Source organism: Macaca fascicularis, chromosome 2, assembly GCF_037993035.2.
Source record: "Macaca fascicularis isolate 582-1 chromosome 2, T2T-MFA8v1.1".
Classification (NCBI taxonomy): Eukaryota; Metazoa; Chordata; class Mammalia; order Primates; family Cercopithecidae; genus Macaca; species Macaca fascicularis.
The window spans coordinates 39,426,877-39,452,662 of record NC_088376.1 but is presented as its reverse complement, the minus strand read 5'-3'; the positions used below and the strand labels follow the sequence as shown (position 1 = coordinate 39,452,662).

Genomic DNA, 25,786 nt, shown 5'->3' with positions numbered 1-25,786 from the left:
GTAATCCATTGGCATTTTCATTTTGTGCATCTATATATCAACTATAAAAGTTGGACTATAGGACCGGGCATGATGGCTCAGTCCTGTAACCCCAGTACTTTGGGAAGCTGAGTCAGGCAGATCTCTTGAGCCAGGAGTTGGAGACCAGCCTGGGCAACATGGCAAAACCCCATTTCAACCAAAATACAAAAATTAGCCAGGTATGGTGGCATGTGCCTGTAGTCCCAGCTACTCAGGAGGCTGCGGTGGGAGAATCACCTGAGCCTGGGAAGTCAAGGCTGCAGTGAGCTGTGATTGTGCCACTGCACTCCAGCCTGGGCAACGGGAGTGAGATTCTGTATCAAAAAAAGAAGTTGGACTGTCATTTATTCATTCAACAAAAATTCCAAGCTAATTGGGTTAGGCGCAGGGCTACAATATTAATTAAACTCACCTGACCCTTATCTTCATGGACTTTCTAGTCTTAGAAGAAGAAATAGTTTATACCAATCAAATTATCTATTAATATACAATTATAAACTGTTGATTGACACTAAGCAAACTTTCTTTGGTCTTAGTGTAGTGATAACAGCTTATGTGAATAAGGAACTGTTGTTAGCCTATAAATTAAGTATACTTAGTGAGGCAATTTGGTCTTCTGTTTGCTTTTGACAACTGACTTTGAAGGTGAAACTAATTTTGTCCATTTAAATATGATTGGGCAAGAGGTAGGTGTCTTAGAGATTGTGATCAGACATTCTCTGTCCCTTAGAGTTAGTAAGCTTTGTTCTAGTGTCAAAAAAAAGTATGGACTTTTATAGTGACATTGTTTTCTTCCAACTTCCGAATTATAGATGGGTTATACATGCCAAATCGCTTCGTATCATCAAACAGAGAGGAATTCTCCCCCAGTAGGTAGCTGGGCTTGAGTTTTACTCTATGACTATACCAAGGAAAGAGGAAAGCAGCTTTGGGTTTATTTAAATTCCACCTGTTAACTCCTAAGTTGTAGAACTGACAGTTATATAGTAACTGTAATAGGGCTTGTATGCATTTCTGAGCTATTAATAGAATGGATAAAAGTGTTTTAATAATCTTCTAACGTTCATTGAGAAGCTTGAAAGTTTCAAGAAGTATTAAAATGGCCAAAGAATGTATAAGGATTGTAATTATAAACAAATGATACTGATACATTAGATGAGAGGACACATGTACTGTTGATTGAAATGAAACTTTATGACAAAGATGGGGAGAACACATTGAAAGACAGAAATACTGTAATGAAGTTAAAGAGTAAAATTTTGTTGAACTAAGCAAATGTAAGTACTTGAATAGAATTAATACTTGAGTGTATAATACAAGAAATGTGTTAATAGCTGTGACTGCTACAGTGCAAAATATTGGGTATAGAATTTAAAATCATATAATATTCTAAGCATTTAGAGTTTTTGCCTGAAGATAAAATAGGAAAACTGAAAACAACTGTTGTTTAACCAAGATAGATGTTTATTTCTCTCGTATGTAAAAGATCATAGATACGTGGTCTTTTCCATGGGGAGTGGTGGATTGTGAAATAATTGAAATTCTTAATATTTTAATAATCATTAAAGTATATTTTATTGTAATTTTAGCAGTATACCTTTTGATGTTTGTCAAAATTGGATTTTCCATTTTAAAAAGGAAGAAGCTGCTAAGGCAGCCCAATGGGAGGCAGCTGACTCTAGGTCTTTATTCCAGGCCCCCTCTGGATATCCTCCTGTGCTGTTTTCATTCCTCTTGCCTGGCCCTGGTAGGTAATCTGGGCCTGACGCTTCTTACCTAGTGGTGAAGGCCAGATATATCGCACCTAATGCGTACCATGAACAAGTTAATGTGCTACGTGTTGGGGTGAGGTGAGGAGCAGGGTGGGTCCCAGGCTGGTCCCAGGCACTGGGCTTTTGAGAGGAACTGTTCCAGTTTATATCCCTTATTTCTGAAAGAACATGCGTGAGTGACCAGAGCATGGTGCACTTTAGTGAACATACCTTTTTGGATGTTAATTGCCTGCCTGACCCCAGCTGTGGCAGAAAGGATATTTAAAGGCCCACTAGTGCAGCCAGATATCATTGTGTTGGTAGGTGAACCTAGTGAGCATCCACAATTTGGAAAAGGAAGACCTGAGCCAATGATAACAACACTCTTGTCACAAATTATTATTGCCAAGTTGTCTGTGCCTGTGAACTCAAAGAAGCTGAGCTGCCAGTGACTCTTTTGTGACTGCCATTGGCTCCATTCTAAGTACATGGTGGTTGTGCATTACAAGCAGTGCATCATCTATATCAAGTTGTAGCAGAAAACCTTTCAGAAGACTGTCTGCAGTGGACATTGCTGGGCCCTGCCTATTTTGAGGGGAGGGCTAAGGATAAATTACTCTTAGGCCTGTGGCAGCCCCAGAATGCAGTTGTATAAAGAGTCCTTCTGCTGTAATCTCTATGTGGATAAGAAATTGCCACCTACTTATACCCACCATGAAATATTTGGCAGTTAACCTTAGCGTTGCCATTGTAGTGGTCCTGGTGGCCATTGTTGCTGGCATTGTAGTTCTGGTGATCACCATCAGGAGAAAGTTGGGGAAATATAAGAAGATAGAGATCAAGGATTGAGGGAGTTGAATTTATGGGCAAGTGTATTAGTTTGTTCTCACATGGCTATCAGGAAATACCTGAGACTGGGTAATTTGTAAAGAAAAAGAGATTTCATTGACTCAGTTCTGCATGGCTGGGGAGGCCTCAGGAAACTTATAATCATGGTGGAAGGCACCTCTTTATAGGGCGGCAGGAGAGAAAATGAGTGCTAGCAGGGGAAATGCCAGATGCTTATAAAACCATCAGATCTCATGAGAACTCACTGTCATGAGAACAGTATAGGGGATACCGCCCCCATGATTCAGTTACCTCCCACCGGGTCTGTCCCATGACACATGGGGATTATGGGAATTACAATTCAAAATGAGATTTGGATAGAGACAGAGCCAAACTATATCAGCAAGTATGAGTCTGTAGTAGGGAAGATATAAAGGAAGGGTTCATGATCAATTCAGATTGAAACTTAATTCTTGGTCCAAGGCAGATACTTCCTCCATCATCATCCCCAACTTACCTTCCTCCCTTTCCTTCCATTCTTCAGTTTGATGGTTTTGACGCAGGACTACCTCTCTTTCTGACTTCATGTCCCAACTTTTCTTGAAGTGCTGTTTCTAATATTGTTTCTTCCTTTTGGTCCAGGGTCAAGAAATATGACTCTTGAATTCAGCAAAGGTAGATGTAAGAGGTCTCCATTGAATGATGTCTTTGATAGTATGTAAAGAAAAAGGTTAAGATGATACCCCAGGGTCATTTCAAAGTGATAGAATACCTTTTAAAGGTTTAATGAGTTTACGTGAGGAACAGTGCTTTTATTTCTTGCATTTAATTTTTTAAATTAACTCTCTCTGGTTCCAAATGGAAAGATTTGGCATCTTCATCCTGAATTCTACTTTATAGTTACCTTGTTGAAAAGAAAATTTTGGCTTTATTTGAACTTGCACAGTAGCCATATTTCTTGTCTGTTTTACCACCAATGCATGTGCTTTGCTTCTCACTTAACAGATTTTTGTTTTTTTCAAATAAAGATGGGGTATCAGTGTTGTCCAGGCTGACCTCGAACTTCTGGGCCCAAGTGATCCTCCCCTGCCTGAGCCTCCTGAGTAGCTGGGACTACAGGTGCATATTGCCACGACGCCTAGCCGAGGGAATCTTTTTTTTTTTTTGCTTAAACATTTTTTTCTATCTTCTTCTTCTTCTTTTTTTTGGAAAAAAGACTCTGTCCACAAACTGCCAGTGTTTATTCTGCAGGTCACTCATTAAAGCTATTAGTAATATTTTATTACGTAAAAATGTTTGCACGTATTTTGTCTTTGATAATTTTGCAGCAACTTTCTTAATATAACAAGTCTAATGAAATATAATAAAATATGGGGAAAGCATAAAGTGAAAGATTGAATTTCAATCAGATTATGCAAAAAACAAAACAAAACATCCAACCAAAACCAATACAGCTTTTTCGGGGGGTCCTGGTGAGAGGTTGTGCATCATCAGATAAAATAAATGGAACTTCACAGATAACTAATTGGATAGATGAAATATTTACATCCATCAGTGAACTATTAAACCAGGGCACATGTTTTAGAACTGATTAATTTGATCCTCAGAAATTTTCAGATTTTATAACCCATGGTATTTTCCACAATTGTATTTTTATAAAGCTATCATCATTGAACCTGTTTAGAGATTCAGCTGAATTACCTTTATACCCATTCATTTTTATACTCTACAGTTACAGCTCATCATCTTGTGCATGTCTTAGACCGATATTTGGAACTGGTCCAGGATATTTTACAGTAAGTCCTGGTCATATGAGTAACATTTAGGTTATTTGAGCATAAAAGCAAAGTGCTAAATATAAACTGCATTTCTCCCAGTCTTTTAGTTTTTAGTCATGAAGTGTTTGAATTGTCTTCTGTTTCTCAGAGATAATATGCATTTCTATTTTATTTATTTAGAGATGAAGTCTCACTCTGTTGCCCAGGCTGGAGTGCAATGGCATGATCTTGGCTCACTGCAACCTCCACCTCCTGGATTCAAGTGATTCTGCTGCCTGGCCTATTTTTTGTTTTTTGTTTTTTTGGTTTTTTGAGATAGAGTCTCGCTCTGTCACCCAGGCTGGAGTGTGATGGCATGATCTCCTCTCACTGCAACCTCTGCCTCTGGGTTCAAGTGATTCTCCTGCCTCAGCCTCCCAAGTAGCTGCGATTACAGGCACATGCCACCACACCTGGCTAATTTTTTTTTTTTTTTTTTTAAGTAGAGACAGGGTTTCACCATGTTGGTTAGGCTGGTCTCGAACTCCTGACCTCAAGTCATCTGCCTGCCTCGGCCTCCCAAACTGCTGGGATTACAGGCATGTGCCACCACATCCGGCCTTGACTGGCTTTTTAAAAATAAAATAGGCCAGGAGCAGTGGCTCACGCCTGTAATCCCAACACTTTGGGAGGCCGAGACGGGCGTATCACCTGAGGTTAAGAGTTCCAGACCAGTTTGACCAATGTGGTGAAGCCCCATGTCTATTAAAAATACAAGGCTGGGCGTGGTGGCTCATACCTCTAATCCCAACACTTTGGGAGACCGAGGCCGGTAGATCACAGGGTCAAGAGTTCGAGACCAGCATGGCCAACATAGTGAAACCCATTCTCTACTAAAAATACAAAAGTTAGCTGGGTGTGGTGGCATGTGCCTGTCGTCCAAGCTACTTGGGAGGCTGAGGCAGGAGAATCGCTTGAACCTGGAAACGGAGGTTGCAGTGAGCTGAGATTGTACCATTGCATTCCAGCCTGGGTGCCAGAGCGAAACTCCATCTCAAAAAACCAACCAACCAAACAAACAAAAAACAGAAAATAGGCTGGTCAGCAGAATCACTTGAACCCAGGAGGCAGAGTTTGTGGTGAATGGAGATCATGCCACTGCACTCCAGCCTGGGCAACAGAGGGAGACAAAAAAAAAAAAAAAAAAAAAAAAAGGCCAGGTGCGGTGGCTCATGCTTGTAATCCCAGCACTTTGGGACGCCAAGGTGGATGGATCACTTGAGGCCAGGAGTTCAAGACCAACCCAGCCAACATAGTGAAACCCTGTTTCTACTAAAAATACAAAAATTAGCCAGCATGGTGGCACGCATCAGTAATCCCTGCTGCTCGGAAGGCTGAGGCAGGAGGATCGCTTGAATCCGGGAGGCAGAAGTTGCAGTGAGCCGAGATTGAACCAACCATTGCACTACAGCCTGAGCAACAAGAGCAAAACTCCATCTCCAAAACAAAAACAAAAACCAGAAACAAAAAACCAGTCAAATATAGCAGTGGTGGGTGGCAGGTTGTATACCAACTCTAATGACACTAATGTTAATAAGTTCTGATAGCCCACTACCATCAGACCAGCGATGTGTATATTTGTATATATCTACTGATTGATTACCCTCCCCGGTAGATAATGAACAAGTGAAGAGCGAATACGTGTTTTGCTATTTGTTGAGCAATGCATTAAGAATGTTTTTATGAGGAGAAGATGTTAACATAAAAAGTATTTGACAAATTTCTAAATTTTCCTTGGACTTGATTAATCTTTACTCTTACTTTGACCTAATATTGTGTTAAGTGTAGGCTAATTTTTTTTGAGACAAACTTATGCTCTTGTCGCCCAGGCTGGAGTGCAATGGTGTGATCTCGGCTCACTGCAACCTCCACCCCTGGGTTCAAGCTATTCTCCTGCCTCAGCCTCACAAGTAGCAGGGATTACAGGGGCCTGCCTGGCTAATTTTTGTGTTTTTAGTAGAGACGGAGTTTCACCACATTGGCCAGGCTGGTCTCTAACTCCTGACCTCAGATGATCTGCCACCTTGGCCTCCCAAATTGCTGGGATCACAGGCGTGAGCCACTGTTCCTGGCCTGGCTAATTTTTATTTTTAAGCAGTTTAGTTCTGTTTTCTCTTTATTTTCCTAGAATGAAAAGTAATACATAGAATATACAGAATGTTTTGGGTCAAAAGCTATAAATTGCTTTTTTTTTTTTTTGAGGTGTTGTTTCATTCTTGTTACCCCGCTAGAGTGCAAATGGTATGATCTCAGCTCCCTGCAACTTCCACCTTCCAGGTTCAAGCGATTTTCCTGCCTCAGCCTCCCTAGTGGCTGGGATTACAGATGCCCACCACCATGCCTGGCTAATTTTTGTATTTTTAGTAGAGACAGTGTTTCACCATGGTGGCCAGGCTAGTCTCATACTCCTGACCTCAGATGATCCACCTGCCTCGGCCTCCCAAAGTGTTGGAATTACAGGTGTGAGCCATCACGCCCGGCCTCAAATTGCTTTTTTTGTTTCATAGCTGTTTGAAAATCCTCAGATGATAGATTAATATTTACTTAAGAGTGAGGTTTTTTTAATTTGTAACATAATTAGAAAGTCTCCGAAATTAACTTTGGATATTTTAACCTGTCTTAAATGAGTCTAGCAGCTTCATGTATAGTTCACATGCTGTTAAAAGGTGTACTTTAAATCAGTAGCTTATCATTATAGACAATTTCTCATTTATGTAACCATCCAATACCAGAGTTAGTGGTAGCTATCTTTTCTTCATAGGATGATTCAGGAATCTAAGCCCCTCCATTTTCTGGCTCTTCTTACCCCTAGAGCCTTCATGTTGTTTGCATTCACTTGGTTGGAAGGGGAGAAAGAGAAGCAGTGTCTACTTCTTAGAAGCCTTTGGCCCCTCTATTTACATTCCATTGATGGGAACTTACCACATACTCAGGTGAGCTAAGTAATATATTTCATGGCTGGATGCTTGCTTCCCCATCCATGTTAGTGCATACAGATTAGTCACACTGCAATTATTTTTAGGTAATTCAAAGGCATGCAGTAAATATTTTGCTTTTGTTTAATTTCTCCAAAACACAGTAGATTATAAAAGCTGCTGATTAGTGGTAAGATAAGAGCATTCACTGCCTTCAAGTTACTTAGAGCTAGAGCCTTGAAGGAAGTTAGAAACTTTAAATAGGAATTTTCTTAGCCTCTGTTCAGTTACATCCAAAAGTACCTACTGTTACTCATGAGCTTAGCCTTTAGCAAATATATTGATGTTATTATTTTTCTGTACTTGCTGACTTCAAACGTGTGGTTTTAAATTAACATGGGTGTTTTAGATAATACTAAGTATCTTCATGATTTCCCCTAAATCATTTTCCACAGGCTTTATCCCTATATATATAGAATTTTATACAGATTATCTAGGACAGATCAAGTAAGTAAAGAGATGACTGTAGTGTTTGTGATTATGATAGTCGTGTGTGTGTATGTGTACACACACATAAAGGATTATACATTTACTGGTTTTATTTAAGTGATGTTTAGGAAAAATGGACTTGATGTATTTAATACTTCATTTATATTATTGTTTATAGATGTTTAAATAGATGAAATATGGTGCTTTCTACTAATTGAATTTTCAAAGAGGGAACCTAACTTACTTTAATGCTTCTAGCCAAATTATCCTGCATGTACCCTCAGTAAGAATTGAAATACAGAAAACATTGCGTGAATAAAGCTATATCCAACTATAAATGAGATTTCTTAAAAATTCTTTCTCAGTAGATTTGGGTTGAATATGCTTGTGCAGTTTCTCATTGTACACTAACTTGAATCATGTATGAAGCAAAATCCTTGCAAAAAGCTAATTTACAATTTGTTTCCAAACTACTAAAGAAAACTGAGTGTATGTTGATAGAATTTCTCACTATTTGCTAGGTTTTAGTATTAGCTTTTGAGATAGGAAGACAAAAGAGATTTGTTTCCTTCCAGTGAGGACCTTTGATCTCAGTACAGGAATTCTTAATCTGGAGTCAGTGCTAGAATTCTTGGAGGACATGAACATAGATAGAAAGAGTGGTAAAAAAGAAAAAATTTGAATTGATTGATTTTATTTTTATTTTTAAATTTTTATTTATTTGTTTGTTTATTTATTTATTTATTTATTTATTCATTTATTTTTGAGTCTCACTCTGTCACCCAGGCTGGAGTGCAGTGGTGCCATCTCAGCTCACAGCATTCGAGTAATTCTCCTGTCTCAACCTCCTTAGTGACTGGGATTACAGGCCACCATGCCCAGATAATTTTTGTGTGTTTTGTTTGTTTGTTTTGAGATGGAGTCTTGCTCTGTTGCCCAGGCTGTAGTGCAGTGGTGTGATCTCGGCTCACTGCAACCTCCGCCTTCCTGGTTCCAGCAATTCTCCTGCCTCAGCTTCCCCAGTTGCTGGGATTACAGGTGCACACCACCACACCTGGCTCATTTTTGTATTTTTTAGCAGACACAGGATTTTACCATGTTGGCCAGGCTGGTCTCAAACTCCTGACCTCAGGTGAGCTGCCCATCTTGGCCTCCCAAATTGCTGGGATTATAGGTGTGAGCCACTGCTCCCTGCCTGGAATTGATTTAAAAGACATAAGTGAGAAAACTGATCTAGGACAGGTAAAATAATTGTTAAAGGCATTGAAGATGAAATTTGTAGCTGTTCCAGTTTATATAATTATTTGATATTTCTCCTAAGGCTCTGTAACCCAGATAGTAGTCTAAATTTACTGTTCAGCAAAAAGAACAAGAATGTGAGTTATGATTGGTTCCAGGAATTTCTTTCAGTACTTGTAGTTCATTGAGTGTCCTGAGTTACTTGAAACAAGACAGAGTATAATCTGGCATGTATAGTCTTAGAAAATGTTTATAGATGTCATGCCATTTGCAGCATTAATAGGCTAGGATATGAATGTCTCCTAACTGGATACAGAGAGGACCTGAGAAAACATACTTAAAGTTAAAAGCCTCATGTCACATATTAAAACTTCATCCTTCACCTGTCACTCAGAGGCTTGAATTGGTATGTTCCTTGCTAGCTTCTCCTCAGACCTACAGAAGTAGGAATTGTGGATTGAAAGATATTGGATGTATCTTCAATAAGAATATCAAAATGCCTCAGCATTATGGCTTGAATTAGGATAGAGAACACTGTGAACCAAGAAACAAAGCTTCAGTGACTGAGCTGGAAGGAGGGGTGACTTACGAGGCTGATTTATCACAAGGTGGAGGAGTGGTGGTAGGAATCCTGGCAAGGGTCCTTAAGGCTGATCAGTTTTCTGAATGCTGATAGAAACAGGATGGCTTGCATGTGACAGTTAGTAGCTAGGAGACAGCAGTTATCATAAAGTACCTAAAAAGGAAGTACTGGAATATTCCAAGGTTACTGGGAGAACAGCCCAGTTTCAGATAAGGGCCAAGGAGGTTTTGTGAACTGGTTGAATGTATAGAGGAATTTTACTGTGTGAACTACTAGTTTATTGTTTTCAGTCCAGATATTTTTAGTGGAAATAGTCTTGAAGGAAGATCAGTGGAAGAATAAAACAGGAGAAAGAAACCAAGAGCGGTATGATATATTAGAGTACCAGGACAGGACAGTGTTGTGCTTTTAACGATTGTTGGTGATACAGATTACATGGTCATTTAAAAAGTTTTATTGGCTTAGATGTTTAGAATACATTGGCTTTAAAATTGAACAATTGTATAGGCTCTCCAGCAGTTTTTTTTTTTTTTTTGCTTTTGAGTGACAGGTAGCTGACCCCCCGTTATTCTACAGGTGAAAATATTATGAGAAAACAAATATAGAAAGTTGTCATTATTTAGCTGGGATGGTCTTGGGCAAGTCACTAAACATCTTCCTTCCCCTAGTTTCCTTGTAATTGATTTTCTAATTAGGCTTTTTCCCCCCGCCTTGAGACTGTGTCTCACTCTGTTGCTGAGGCTGTAGTGCCATGGCACGATCTTGGCTCACTGCAGCCTTTGCTTCCTGGGTTCAAGCAATTGTTGTGCCTCAGCCTCCCAGGTAGCTGGGATCACAGGTGTGCACCACCACACCCGGCTAATTTTTGTGTTTTTAGTAGAGACAGGGTTTCACCACGTTGGCCAGGCTGGTCTCGAACTCCTGACCTCGGGTGATCCACCCACCTCGGCCTCCCAGAGTGCTGGGATTACAGGCATGAGCCACCATGCCTGGTCTGGAATTGCTAATTTATATGATCCAAATTTAAAGCCTGGCATTATACCATTAGCAACTAGCAAAGGAGTTTTTCTTTCCTTTTTCCGTTATCAGCTCTTGCTAATGGGTCTCTGAGAAACAGGTGGTTAATGTTAACTGTAATTTTAAAAGCATCTGTTACATGTGAGACAAACTCCCTCAGCTCTCCTTAAAACTGTGGTGAGCCTCTTTCAGTTGTGTTTAATATATGAACTTCCCTCATTGCAGGTATTGGCTATGTACCTTTGATACATTTGTATTTCTTTGTTAACCCCCCACCCCCACCTCTTCAACCTCCACACAAAAACCAAAGCAGGATTAAATGTTTTCCTGTATCAGGAACTATGCTAAGCACTTTTTGTAGCCACTTAGCACCTTCCACTGTAAAATGTGCATAGTCAGCACTTAGTGATTTACTAAGATGATTTAACAAATTATTTCCTTTTAGATGTATGATTTTTAAAATAACGTTTATTACTTTTTGATTTAACTCATACATACTCTTGTTAGAAATTTAGAAGAGAACTCTAAAAGGAAGAGAAGAAGATATCACACATAGTCATAATTTTTAAGATTTTGGTTCCTGGTGTTTTATTTGGTGTTTGGCCTAGGCTCATGTTAAAGTTATATTTGTTTTATAAGAGTGGAATGATTTTTTCCACTGTTGGTATTCCTTGAATATATGTGAATTTTTAATACATGGTATTCTGTACTTTCCATTTTTTTGTTTCCGTTTTGATTGTGTTATAATTTTTCATTATCCTAAGTAGAAGTAAACATTTAGAAAATCTTAATGAACATGTAATTTTGTATGCGATTCATTTAACTAGGGCTGCTGGGTCCAAAATGTTAATATTTTTAAGATTTTGTATAAATATTACCAAATAGCTCTCCCTACCAGCATTGTAAATACTTATTTTGCAAACCTCTGGCAACACTGAGGGTCATCATTTAAATATATTATTTGTTATTTGAAAGATTAAAATGGTCTATTTGCGTTTCTTTGATAAAAAGACAGGTAATATTTTTTTATGAAATATTTATCTGTGTTTCCTTTAAAAATCTTTTAAAAATAACTTATGTATGTAATGTAGCAGCAAAATATTAGGGATTGTTTTTGAACTTGCTGAATGATTGAGTAGAACCTACATGTCAGTGGCCAAGAAAATTCTGAAAATGAAGAGTAATGAAGGACTTGCTCTACTGATTTGTAGATTGTATCATAAAACTTCAGAAAATAGTAATGTAAATTAACATGGCTCAACAGCTGGCATCACTTGAGCAGAAATAGACCTAAGTGTAACAATAATGTAACTAATGTTAAAAATTATGTTCTTGTCTGGGCTTGGTGGCACACACTTACAATCCCAACATTTACAATCCTTGGGAGGCTGAGGCAGGAGGATTGCTTGAGCCCAGGAGTTCACTAGCTTGGACAACATAATGAGACCTCACCTTTACAAAAAAATTTTTTTTGTTCTCCTGATACTTTCTCTTGTAATTGTGACTGACAGTTGATTAACAACTTGAAGAAAAACAGAAAAGCACAAGATTTTTACCTCATACCGTATACCAAAACAGAATCTAGATGTAGTAAATAATAAAGTAATAATTAAATAAGAAAAAAATTGGCAAAAAACTGTTAGATTTAAGAATTATACAAGAATAAATGCAAACTCAAAGCAAATGATTTGTTTGCCTACTTTGTATATTTAGCCTTTTACCATATAATAGCCACCTTTTTAGTGTTTAGTGCTTCTAATCTTAAATACTAACTTGATGTTAATATTGTCACCAGTTTTTCTGTTTTTTTGTTTACCTAGTATTTATTGATTCATATCTTTATTTTCTTCCTTATTTTTATCTAAGTAACACATGTACATGACTTAAATCAAATGAGCCAGACGTGGTGGCTCATGCCTGTAATCCCAGCACTTTGGGAGGCCAAGGCAGGCATATCACGAGGCCAAGAGATCAAGACCATTCTGGCCAACATGGTGAAACCTCATCTCTACTAAAAATACAAAAAATTAGCTGTGCGTGGTGGTGCACGCCTGTAGTCCCAGCTACTTGGGAGGCTGAGACAGGAGGATTGCTTGAACATGGGAGGTGGAGGTTGCAGTGAGCCGAGATCGCACCACTACACTCCAGCCTGGCAACAGAGTGAGACTCCGTCTCAATTTAAAAAAAAAAAAAAAATACAAATGGTATTGTGACCAAAATAGCAATCCCCTGATCCCCTGTTCTGTCCTCTCCACCTCCAACCTGGTCCTCTAAGGAATGTTTTCATTTATTTTAGCTTTTTTCTTCTCTGGCGTTTACATAATTATTTGCTGATATTTTATACACACTGACAGCATTGTGCTAATTGTATACGATGAAAGGGAGTACATCTAAAGCCTTAGTAAAACATATGCAAAATAGAGTGTAGGAGTTGCCTCTCCAGCCCTCTCAAATTCAGAGGCCTGTGGACATCTCAATAAAGTATCAGAGCAGTCAGTGGTCTGGAACACGTTTTCAGAATGTGATGTTTTGTGGAATAAAATGACGTATTGGAGAATCCCATATAGCAAGTAACTGTGGGCAGCTTCTTGGCCCTGAGGTCTGTCTCTAGCCATTAGCCAGCAGGACGTCAAGGGCTTCAGTTATACAACCACAAGCAAATCAATCTAAGTGAGCTTAGAAATCGCTTTTTCCCAGTTGAGCATCCAGATTAGAATGCAGCACAGTGAGTGCCTTGATTGCAGCCTAATGAGACCCTAAACAGAGGATTCAACTGAGCTGTGTTCAGATTCCTGAATCCACAGAAATTGAGAGATAATAGATAACCAATACAACTACCTTATGGCACATACAGGAGAACTAGCATAGTGCGAAAGCATTCATACTTAGTTGAGTACGAAGGTATACTTTTGTCCATTTCAGGTAACAACTTGCTTTGAGTGGTTCTTGTTAATTGGAGAAAAAGGAGTAAGTGAGGTCAGTAGCTGCATATCAAGTTTCAGGGGCTGCCACTACAGTTAATGTAACCACCTGATTAAGTTTATGATAGTCCGTAGTCATTCTTTAAGATCTCTCTAACTTCAGCATAGGCCAAACTCTAGTGAGTTAAATGAAGATGTAATAGATTTTGCCACCCCCGCTTCTTTCAAGTCTTTGATTAAACTGTGCAATTCCCCAGGGATGTAGTGTTTACTTCTAGTTTATTATCTCAGTAGGGAGAGGAAGTTCCACGAACTTCCCTTTAGCCATACTTAACCTTAATGACCTTTATCCTGTAGGTTAGAAAGCTGATATGGGGATTCTGCCAGTTGCCAAGTATGTCTTTTCCAATTACACATTCTGGAAGTGGGGAAATAACCACAGGGTGGGTTACTGGTCGTCCCACTCTTAGACAAACATGAGTTACAACTCCATCATCTGTTACCTGACCACTGTAAGCCCCTGATTTAACTGGTGGAATACAATGGCATTTTGAATCCCCAGGAATTAATGTCAATTCAGAGATAGTGTCTATTAATACATGAAAGGTCTGGATATTTCCTTTTAACAATGCACAGTATCTCTAATTAATGGCTGCAGAGCAGGTCCCTTTGGGAAAGGATTAAAAGATTTATTGTATGTACTTGGAATAGTTGTGCAGGGAGCTGGTTTCCCTTTCACTCAAGGGGCTCTGGGTCTGTGAACTGACCCAGGTCTGGAGACTGCTGAGAGACCATAACTCTCCACCAGTTAGATTTCTGCCTACCAGGCCTAAAGTTTTTCCTTCTACATAAATCAAACAGTACTCTTGTGGGCTGCCCACCTATTTTGTTCCTAGGGGCACTGGTAATAGTATCTACTGCCCAAGATCTCTGCAGGCCAAGACGTTGTGAATACCAGCGTGTCCCTACTGCCGTTTATAGATAATTTTCTCACTTTGTCTTTGATGATTAAGTGTGGCCACTTGGGCTGTGTTACCTTGGGATCCCATCATCTCCTTAGAAACCTCTTAATGACCACATTCCCCATAGTCATAGCTGACTTACAAAAAAGAGTAAGCTTACAGAGCTTTAAAAGCATGTAGATGTAGTTACTCCCTTCACTATTGTAGTTTTCATTGCCTCTGGGCCCTCTTGTGGAGCATAGCTGAGGAATGGGGCTGCATGTGTATAGTTCTCACATGGTAAGTCTAGTCCAGCATTAGTAACTCCCGAAGTCACTGGACTCTGTCAATGCCAGGGAAGCTCTGGTATCTCAGCTGTTAAATCCAGCTTTCAGTGCACCAACCAGATAAGCTATTGTAGTCACTTTCAGCAACATGAACTAATGTATGAAATCTGGAATCTCTAGTAAGCGCACCTGATACCAATTAATTTGACCTGTTATGGTTTTATATTCCACCTCCTTTGGTAAAATACTTTTAGAATCTACTATCATACATGCGCCTCAGATTTCTGTTGAGTATATAAGCTATTTTCTTCTGGTTATAGTGTGTATTTGTCTTCTTGGAGCATGCTGAGATTTGAGCCTAGTCATGGATCTAGTGGCATCAGGGGCTGGTTTGGTAAGTCTTCAGGAGAATGAGCATCCCCCTTCAAGCCATCTGCCCACGTAAAGTTATCAGAGGGCTTTCAAGCTTAAGAAGGCTAGTCTTCTCAAACCTTGGAAAGCAAGCTACTTCCACTGGTATAGGAGGCTCAGAATTACTTGGAGGATGGAGGAGAGGTATTCACAATTGCTAGTTTGATCTGGGACCAACCAGATTTCTCTGTTCCAAGTTTTAGGATCCCATTCTTTGCCAGTGAAGATTCTTACTTCCAGATGAGAAACTCGGTGAGACTGAATTAAACTGTTATTGCCTCTGACACAATTAGATTTCCTGGCTTGATTTTCAACAAAATCAGCCCCTCACTTATAAGAAATGACACATTCTAGGATTCTTCGTGGAAATTCTCTGGCTTTCTCAGATTATCATTTAAGCTGAGCATTAACTTGAGCTTTTTGTTTTATCTCTGTAAATACTCATGTGTACTTAAAAGGATCTTTCTTAACCCTGCTACCTTTACAGCCATAATTATTGCCATAATTCCCAAATTCATCAGTCATGTAAGCTTTCAAGGCATGTGCTTAAATTGGCACTTTATCACAATCAGCCACCAGTAATAGCTTAATTTTTCCCAAGTTACTATATGCCATCGATTACTAGCATCCCATTTCCTTGGCAAGGAGCTAAGCTCTATCTTTAATCCCAAGGATATGACTCAAATTCCCTCGTCTCTTCTTTTCTGATTTATCCCCTGGAACCAGTTTTTTTTTTTTTTTTTTTTTTTTTTTGATCAATCTGGGTTTAATCAAGAGCCAGATTGTCGATAAAATTTATTACAAGTAATTACTAAGCTATGATAGAGGAGTAACTACAAAAATATAAAGGTAACTCTAGAGGATATCCTAGGGATTAAGGAGATTTCTCAAGAAAAGATAAAGTTGGAAAGGGAGAGGTCCCCTTTCTCGGGTTGGAGTTCAGACCTTGTCTGGTAAGTTGGATTGCTGCCCATTGGAATGTAGAGAAGTTCACTGTAAGTTCTTGCCTTGGCCAGAACTGGTTAGCAGTTGCTGGGTAGCAGGAAACAACCCTCTGAGTAGTTGTGTTGAATATGGCAGACAGTTTTATAGGGAAAGACAGGGCACTGCTCCCAGTATGAGTCTTGGAACATGCCAGTGTCCATATTGGAAGGGCTGCATCAAGAGAGTAATCACCAGTCCCAGGCTTGGGCACAAGGTCAACAAAAGACTGCATACTCTTGGTGTGAGGCTGACCACTGCTGGATTTTCTTATATATACTCACCAATGATGAACCATGCAGCAAGAGCAAAAAAAGCAAAACTCAACATACCAGAACTAGGAAGAGGAGACCCCTTCCTCTTGCAGTGTCCTTTCAGAGCTCTGTACTGATAGAACTTAACATCCTTCTTAATGTAAAGGAGAAATATTTGTATAGTCTCGTCCATTATTCCAGAGCAGATACTGAAGGTTAAATTTGGGGCCAAGAGGCAATACATTGATAATTGATACAGAGGTTTTCCCCTTGTGTCTAGTTTCTTAGCTAATTGCTTAAGAAGTAAGACATTGAAAGCCGATTGGATGCTTGGTGTGTAGGGATAGAGTTGGTCCATTATGTCTGACTTGTTTTATTATTGGTTCTAGTATTTATAAGATTTTTACTTTTTTCTTTGAATTCATGAATTTTACCTAGCTGGGCTTAGATGTGTGTCGTTTTTCCATTCTGGCTACCACTAGATTTAAATCTTTTATTGATTAGGTGGATTTTCCTCTTAAAAATAATGTTTACTTGCCTTTCTTTTCTTTGTTCTTTTTCCTTTTCTTTTTCTTTTGAAATGGGGTCTTGCTCTGTTGCCCAGTCCTGAGTGCAGTGGCACAATCTCAGCTCACCACAACCTCGGCATCCTGGGCTCATCCTGGGCTTAAATGATCCTCCTATGTCAGCCTCCCAAGTAGCTGGGACTACAGGTATGCACCACCATGCCTGACTAATTTTTGTGTTTTTTGTTCAAGACCAGCCTAGGCAACGTGGCAAAACCTCATCTGTATTAAAAAATACCAAAAAAACCCCGATAGCCAGGCATGGGTGGTGTGCAGTTGTGGTCCCAGCTACTCGGGAAGCTGAGGTGGGGGGATTGCTTGAGCCTAGGAGATCGAGGCTGCCGTGAGTTCTGTTTGCACCGCTGCATTCCAGCCTGGGTGACAGAGTGAGACCCTGTCTCAAAAAAAAAGGGAAGTTTTGCTAAAATTTCTCTAATGAGAACTTCTGCAAGATAAATATAGTAACTATAAAGACAGCCTACAAACTGGAAGAAAATATTAATATAAAAACTTGAAGATAATTGATATTTAAGACATTCCTTTTTGTGCTATGTTTATTTAGAAATCACTGTTACAGTACTAAACTTTTAACCTGGTTGGGTACCAGGTTAAATTGAAAATGTGTACATTTGTTGAAAATAATTTTCTATTTCAAAAGCAGAATAATACAAAGCAGAAAAAACACAAAACATTGGTATCAAGTGAAGTATGAAAAGTATACTTGTCATGGGGCATTATATATTTATTTTTCTAAAAAGTGATATTGAAGTGATACTGAAAGCTGTAATTCTGTTCATAACTAAGGTAAAATGAAAATATGGCTTACCACATGAAGGGCTATATGATTAGATCTCATTGGCCTGAAACTGCAGTTAGTTAATACAGAACTAGTGAAAGAAATAGTATTATGTCTATAGTGTCATTTTTTCTCCACAGCCCCTGAAGAGTTACATTTAAAAACTGTAAAACAATAAAAGCAAAAAAACAGTCTTTGGAGAGCTCTGAAAATCAGTAATGTTTTAGCTTATACCTGAAGATAAAATAACAGTCTAACCTCATGAAGTAATAAAAAAAATTTTGTCTAACTACATAGTATTTATATATGCATTCACAGAAAATGTGTGTGATATTGCTAAAAGCTATGTTGAAAAGGATTACCTAAACATTTATTATACAGTGATTCTCAGTTTGGAAGCGGGAAGGTCTTTCATTCAAGATTCCGGATTAAGTTCTTGAATTTACAAAGTAATGTAATTTGTATTATCTTTTCCGTCTGCTTGTCTTTCTCCAAAGCAAATGAATCTAGTCTTAAGCAGCAGTATAGAATACTAATTCTCTGTGCCCTTGTCTGCTTACCTGAGGTCCTACCAAATGGCTTACTGAGAAAAGTATACTTACCTAATAGAATTTGAAGAATGTGGACTCTGTACTGTGTAGATATCTAGATTGAATTGATTGATCTTTTAGATTTACCTTATAGGGAGCTTAGGCAGATTTAAAACTCATCTTTAACTACGATATTGACTGCTCTTTTCCATATATTTATATTTCCTCTTTGTAATCTTAATGGTTTTTTATTCTTCTCAATTTAAAAAAATGTTATTTTTAAACTACCTCATATGCCTTCTGGAACAAGACAGAATATTAATTTTTATACTGCCTGCTAGTACAATATAATAAAACGTAATTATAGCAAATGTCATCATTTTTGTCATATGAATGTAATCTGTGATTCAGATGCTGCTTGTTATAGCTTTCTCATTGAGGATCTATGGCTCAGGTCTCGAGGTTTTCTTTGTAGCGAAGTCTTAAACTGTAATGAATTGAGGACATTTAAGCCTATTAGTGTCACAGGTTGAATTTTTCCATACCTTTTCCCATGTTTGTGTGTATGTGTGTGTGTGAGAGAAAAAGAGAGAGATTTATGTACTTAAAAAATAGAATCATACTCATTTCTTTGTGCATTTAATGTCAGAAACAACTTTTTCAATCATTAGTGCTAACATAGATTCAGCTCATTTGTATTACTAGTTACATTTCATTCTACTGTGTGGATATATCATTTAGTGAAATGTTCCTTTATAGACATTTAAATTGTTCAGTGAGGTTTTTTTTAGTAAATAGTAAATAGTACTATAATACTCATATCCATGCAAACAAATATTTTCTCTAAGTTGGGGGGGGGAGGGCTGCATATAAATATTGGTAGCCAGAGGGGCAGTTTTTGGCAGAGGTGACTTGCTATCTACCAAAAGTTATTTTTCCTTTTTCATAGTGAAGAACGTTCAAGGAGGCTGCTGGCAAACAGAGACTCCATTTCTCTACTTCCATAGCATTCAGATATGGCTAGCTAACAAGTTCTTGCCTGTGAAGTATTAATATTAGCTGAAATGATATGCACTACTTCCAAACATGACTTACAAAAATTTCCCATGAAATGCTGTCTTATTATTGATATTCATGGTTGACCTTGGAAGCCACTTGTTAAGGATACAAGATCCTCTGTCAACTTAGGTCCCAGAATGACTGTGTGTCTGTAATCAGATTCAGATGTTCTAAAGCTATAGCCTTCTCTTTGGGTCTGTGGCTGCATTATCAGAAATAGCCTTTCTGTTAATTTTCTGTTGGAATTATATTGCATACTTTTCCTTATCGTCCACATAAAGACAATCCACATCGGAATATTCTGTTTATTAAGGTAGAAGCCACTTTGGTAGGCCAAGGCGGGAGGATTTCTTGAGCCCAGGTGTTCGAGACCAGCCTAGGCAAAATGGTGAAATCCCGTCTCTACCAAAAATACAAAAATTAACCAGGCACAGTCGCGTATGCTTCTGTTCGCAGCTACTTGAGAGGCTGAGGTGGAAGGATAGCTTGAGCATGGGAGATTGAGGCTACAGTGAGCTGTGGTTGTGCCACTGGACCCTAGCCTGGGTGACAGAGTGAGACCCTGTCTCAAAGAAAAAAAAAAACCCACCACCAAAAAGGTAGATTATTAGGTCATTGATTTAAGCCCTTCCTTATATAAACTATAACTTAGCTATAAATTATAAATATTTAAAGCTCTAAATTTTCTTGTAAACACTGTTTTAGGTGGATCCTACAGTTTTTGAAATGTTTTTATTCAGTTTTAAAAATTTTCTCATTACCAAACATTTGGGGACATTTTATATATATTTTTGTTACTGATTTCTAAATCAGATGGGACAGATTTTTAAATCTGTTATTGCAAGAGAGCTTGCTCTGTATTATTTCAGTGTTTAAAAACTTACGGAGGTTTGATTTATGATTTATTTTGGTGAATATTCTTATGTGTAATTGAAAAGAATGTGTATCCTGTAATTGTTGGTGTTAAGTTTTATGCATTAGTTAGATCACATTTATTAGTAATTTTATCCCTATCTTCTATACACATTTATTTTTTTGTTTGCTGCTTCTATCAGTTACCAAAAGATGTGTGTTAAAAATTTCAGCCATGGCTATGAATTTGCCTCTTTCTTCTTTTAGTTCAGTTTTTGCTTTATGTATTTTGGGACTCCTGTTAATTGGTGTAAAAATTTGATGTTGTTACAACTTCCTAATGAATTTACCATTTTATTATTATAACATATTTCTCTGTTTGGTAGTGTTCTTGTCTTGATTTCTGCTTTGACGTGAATATAACCACAACATGTTTCTTATGGTTCATGTTTGCATGGTGTGTGTGTATGTGTGTATATGTGTGTGTATGTATATAGATATATGTGTATATACACACACACCCATATATATCCTTTTATTGCTACCTATCTGTGCTCTTATATTAAAAGTGTGTCTCTCGTAAATATTATGTGGTTGGGTCTTTTTTTTTTTTTATTTTTTTGAGACACTTTTGCTCATGTCACCCAGGCTGGAGTGCAGTGGCACGATCTCGGCTCACTGCAACCTCCGCCTCTCGGGTTCAACCAATTCTCCTGCCTCAGCCTCCGGAGTAGCTGGGACTACAGGCGCCCGCCACTACGCCCGGCTAATTTTTTTGTATTTTTAGTAGAGACAGGGTTTCACCATGTTAGCCAGGATGGTCTCCATCTCCTGACCTCGTGATCTGCCCTCCTCGGCCTCCCAAAGTGCTGGGATTACAGGCGTGAGCTACCGCACCCAGCCAGTTGGGTCTTTTTATCCAGCCTGGACAATCTCTCTTTCATGAAGTTGGTTTTGTTTTTATTTTTTGTTTTAGTTTTTAGTCTGAAAATATTTTATTTGCCTTTTTTTGAAAGGTTTTTTTTTTTTTTTTTTGCCAAATAAAAAATTCTGGATGGACTTTTTCATCTTTCTTCAGGACATTAAATATATTACTATATTATCCATGGGCTTGCTTTGTTTTTAATGGGAAGTGTGTCATTATTCTATTCCTTGCTTCCCTATATGTAGTCTTTGGTTGCTTGAATTTTTATTTTCTCTTCTTGAAAATGTTCAGCACAATTTGATTATGTGCCACATGTGATTTCTAAAACAAATTCTTAACTTAGTCGTGATCCTCTGTATTATGACAGGCTGCATTATCCAACGACCTATGCCCATACTTGGCAATGCTTCTAACAGTTGCCATTCTCTGCCAACTCAAGAAAGGCTCATACATGGCTCTCTGAAGTTTAATTCTTTTTTAAATTTTAATCCTTTTTCTTGCTCTGTCTCCCAGGCTGGAATGCAGTTGAAGATGACAGTTCATTGCAACCTTAAACTCCTGGACTCAAGTGACCCTCCCACCTCAGACTACTGAGTAGCTGGGATTATAGGCATGTGCCACTGTGCCCAACTAATTATTTTAAAAATGTTTTGTAGAGTCAGGGTATCGCTGTGTTGCCTAGGCTGCTCTCAAACTCCTGGCCTCAAGTGATCCTTCCTCACTGGCCGCCAAAGCTCCGAGATTACAAGAGTGAGCCACTGCATCTGGCCTAGAGTTCAGTTCTTTAAATTCATTTGTTTCATACCTCTCTGAGAGCTTATAAAAGGTACAACTTTGTTTACTTCTGGATGAATAACCAATATGTCAGGGTCAGTATCATTTATTATATAAATAATTTTCCTCTCTAAAATTGAAATATCTCCTTTGTCATAGTGGAAGTTATATATATCTGGATCTATTTCTTCTGCATTTATTTTTTCCCTTAATGCAAAGAGCTATTATGTATTTTTATTTTTGTATTTTCTTCTCTTACATTACTTGCTTACTTTTTTTTCCCCCCCTTGAGACAGTCTTGCTCTGTCACCCAGGCTGCAGTGCAGTGGCACGCTCACAGCTCACTGTAGCTTCATCCTCCACCTCCACCTTCTGGGCTCAAGTGATCCTCCCACCTCAACCTCCCAAGTAGCTGGGACCACAGGTGTGCAGCACCACGCCTGACTAATTTGTGGATTTTTGGTAGAGGTGGGTTTTGCTACATTGCCCAAGGTGATCTCAAACTCCTGAGCTCAAGCGATCTGCCTGCCTCGGCCTGTGAAAGTGCTGGTTTACAGGAATGGACCACAATGCCTGGCCTTGTTTATTATTTATGATTGTAAATCATAAATCATCTCTCTCTCTCTCTCTCTCGTCTTTTTCGTTAAGAGATGGGGTCTCACCATTTAGCCAGGCTGGTCTGGATCTCCTGACCTCAAGTATTCCACCCATGTCGGCCTCCCAAAGTCTTGGGATTACAGGCGTGAGCCACTGCGCCCAGCCTTATTGATTCATTTTAGAGACAGGGTTTCACTCTGTCGCCCAGGCTAGAGTGTGGTAGCATGATCATAGTTCACTGTAGCCTCAAACTCCTAGGCTCAAGTAATCGTCCTCCCTCAGCCTCCCAAGTGGCTGGGACTGTGGTCACGTGCCACCATTCCTCACTAATTTTTTTTTTTTGAGACAGAGTCTCGCTTTGTTGCCCAGGCTGGAGTGCAGTGGCACGATCTTGGCTCACTGCAAGCTCTGCCTCCTGGGTTCACACCATTCTCCTGCCTCTGTCTCCCAAGTAGCTGGGACTACAGGCACCCGCCACTACGCCTGGCTAATTTTCTGTATTAGTAAAGACGGGGTTTCACCGTGTTAGCCAGGATGGTCTCGATCACCTGACCTCGTGATCCACCCACCTCGGTCTCCCAAAGTGCTGGGATTACAGGCGTGAGTCACCATGCCCAGCCTATTGTTTTGTTTTGTTTTTTGTAGAGATGAGGGTCTGTGTATGTTGCCTGGGCTGGTCTTGAACTCCTGGCCTCAAGTCATCCTCCTACCTTGGCCTCCCAAGTTGTCAGAAATACAGGTGCAAGCCACTGTACCTGGCCCCAAGTTTTTGTTTGTTTTTTGACAGGGTCTCGCCCTGTCGCCCACACTGGTGTGCATTGGTGCGATCTTTGCTCACTACAGCCTTGACCTTTCAGGCTCAAGTGATCCTCTGATCTCAGCCTACCAAGTAGCTGGGACTACAGGCATGCACCACCATTCTAGCTAATTTTTGTAGAGACAGGGTTTCATTATGCTGCCCAGGCTTGTCTCAAACTCCTGTGCTCACGTCATCTGCCTACCTTGGTCTCCCAAAGTGCTGAGATTACAGGTGTGTGCCACCATGCTTGGACTAGAGTTTTAATATTTCTAATGCAGGTTCCTGTGCACCAGTCTTAGAATGTTTTGAGCTCTTCATATGTTACCGGTGGGAGTATAAGTTAGTACAATTACTTTGGGAATTAAAATTCTACTCAGACTGCCTTTACGTTACTGGACCCCTGTAAAAGTGAGGAAGTAACTTCTTCAGTTTTGTGCCACACTTTGTTACCTAGGTTGCAAAGCATTTCTGCTTCAGTCCTGAGTCTAAAAGTTGCTCTTGATCTGCTCTATTCACTTCTAGTTTCACCATCATCCTGAGCTTACAGGACGTGACATGTTATTCAGCAGAGGTGAACCTTGCCCAGATACCATGGTATTATTTTCTTCTTGACCCTCTCTTACCACCATAATCTTCTTTCTAGTTTTCTCTTTACTTTAAAAACAAAACCCCCCAGACACTAATGTGATGAGACAGTGAAACAGTATTATGTATAGAAAGTCTTCTCTTTCACTTGGAGCAAGGGAAAGTGGTTCTCCCCAATGGAAGGTCATTAAAGAAGGGATATGCTCAATCACAATGGGCTAAATTAAAAGAACTGACAATACCTAGTCTTGGGTGAGGATGTAGAGCACCTGAAAATCTCACATCTTGCTGGATTTCATACATTGCTGGTGGAAGCGTGATTTATTACAACTTGTTTTGAGAAATTGTTTGGCATATCTACTAAGCCTTGATGTGTGTGTATAATGTGTGTTAACAAATCTGCTCTTGGGTCTGTAATACAGAAAAGAATGTTTATATTCATCAAAATGTGTGTACGTAACAGTTTTATTTGTGATAGCCCTAAACTGCAACTGCAACTGAGTAATGTTGAGTACTCATATTCCTCAACAGTAAAATGTGTGATAGATGGTGGTATATTCATACAATGAAATAATATTCAGCAATACAAAAAAGGCATTACTAATACACATAACAATGCTGCTGAATCTTACTGATACAGCTTTGTTTGAAAGAAATAAAAAACAAAAGATGACACCATTTATATGAGTTTCAGTATCATGTCAAACTAATTCATGGTAATATGCGTCACTATAATAATTACCCTTTGTGCTGGGGATGGTTACTGCTTGGAAGGCAACCTAAGGGAGCCTGTTTTAGTTCTGGAAATGTTTTCTATCTTTATCTTGGTTGTGGTTACACAGGTGGGTTTATTTATAAAAATGTAAAATAAAAAGAAATAACAAGATTAATGCATTTTACTGTATGTAAATATACCTTAGTACACAAAATTTTATTTTTTTTAAATTCATATTTTTATACATTTCCTCTGATCCCTACCTCTGCCCAAGAAAATCTCAAAGAATCCTGCCCACTGGAATGCAAACTGGAATTACATTATATTTGCCTTGTAAGTTGGCAAGACTCTCAACCTTTATTGATATAGCACTAAGTCTTTTTTTAAAATTCAGAATATGATACCTGTTGCAGTCTTTTTATATCCTGTAAGTTTTAATAATTTTCCTCTTTAAAAATTGTCTTAGATGTATTCTTAGATATTTTTTGTTGTGAACAAGCTACTAATCCATTTATATTTTCTAGGTATTGCGCTGTTAAGTTATTTTGTATATTTATCTTGTCAGCTACCTTGTCAAATTTTCCTATTATTAATCTCTTGAATCACTTTAATAGAGACTCCTGGATTTTCTTATCATCTGTAGGAAAAGAGAATTGTCTTTACTCAAATTTTACTAACTTTTGCATTCACTAAAGACTTCAACCCTGTGTTAAATGGTTAGGGGGCATCCGTGCCTTGTTCTTTAATTAGTTGAAATATCTTAAGTATTTCAACAGCAAATATATTTTAGTCTTTTTATCCTTTGAGTCGATTTTCTTGAACTCTAATTTTCCTAGAAAGTTTTTTTTCTTTTTGGATTAGCTGCAGAATTTTATATACATTTTTGAGATCTAATTTGATATATAGTTGTTTTAATTTTTCATTTTCTTGATAAATCAGTTATTTGATTTCCTAATATTAAGCCGTTCTTGTATTCTTGAAAAAAATGCCTCTTATTATGTGCATTCTTTGTATGCACTACTCGTGCATTATCCTTTTTGATAACTCAGAAAGTTTGTGTCTGTGTAGAAGTGAAGTTAACTTAATTTTTATCCTTTTCATAATATGGTTTGAATATTATCTATGCTTGCTTA

At 38.6% G+C, this 25,786-nt stretch overlaps 1 protein-coding gene across 13 annotated transcripts in view; it reads left to right on the top strand.

Annotated features, from left to right (window-relative positions):
- STAG1 (STAG1 cohesin complex component) overlaps positions 1-25,786 on the top strand; it is a 402,189-nt gene that overhangs the window by 150,691 nt on the left and 225,712 nt on the right. For 2 of the 13 annotated variants that reach the window (XM_074031094.1, XM_074031095.1), the window contains one exon: positions 7,230-7,350. The exons of the other annotated variants lie outside the window; for them this stretch is intronic. In XM_074031094.1, the coding sequence (XP_073887195.1) occupies positions 7,237-7,350 (114 nt within the window). In that variant the 5' untranslated portion in view covers positions 7,230-7,236. The remainder of the gene's footprint in view (positions 1-7,229; positions 7,351-25,786) is intronic. 13 annotated transcript variants of the gene reach the window in all.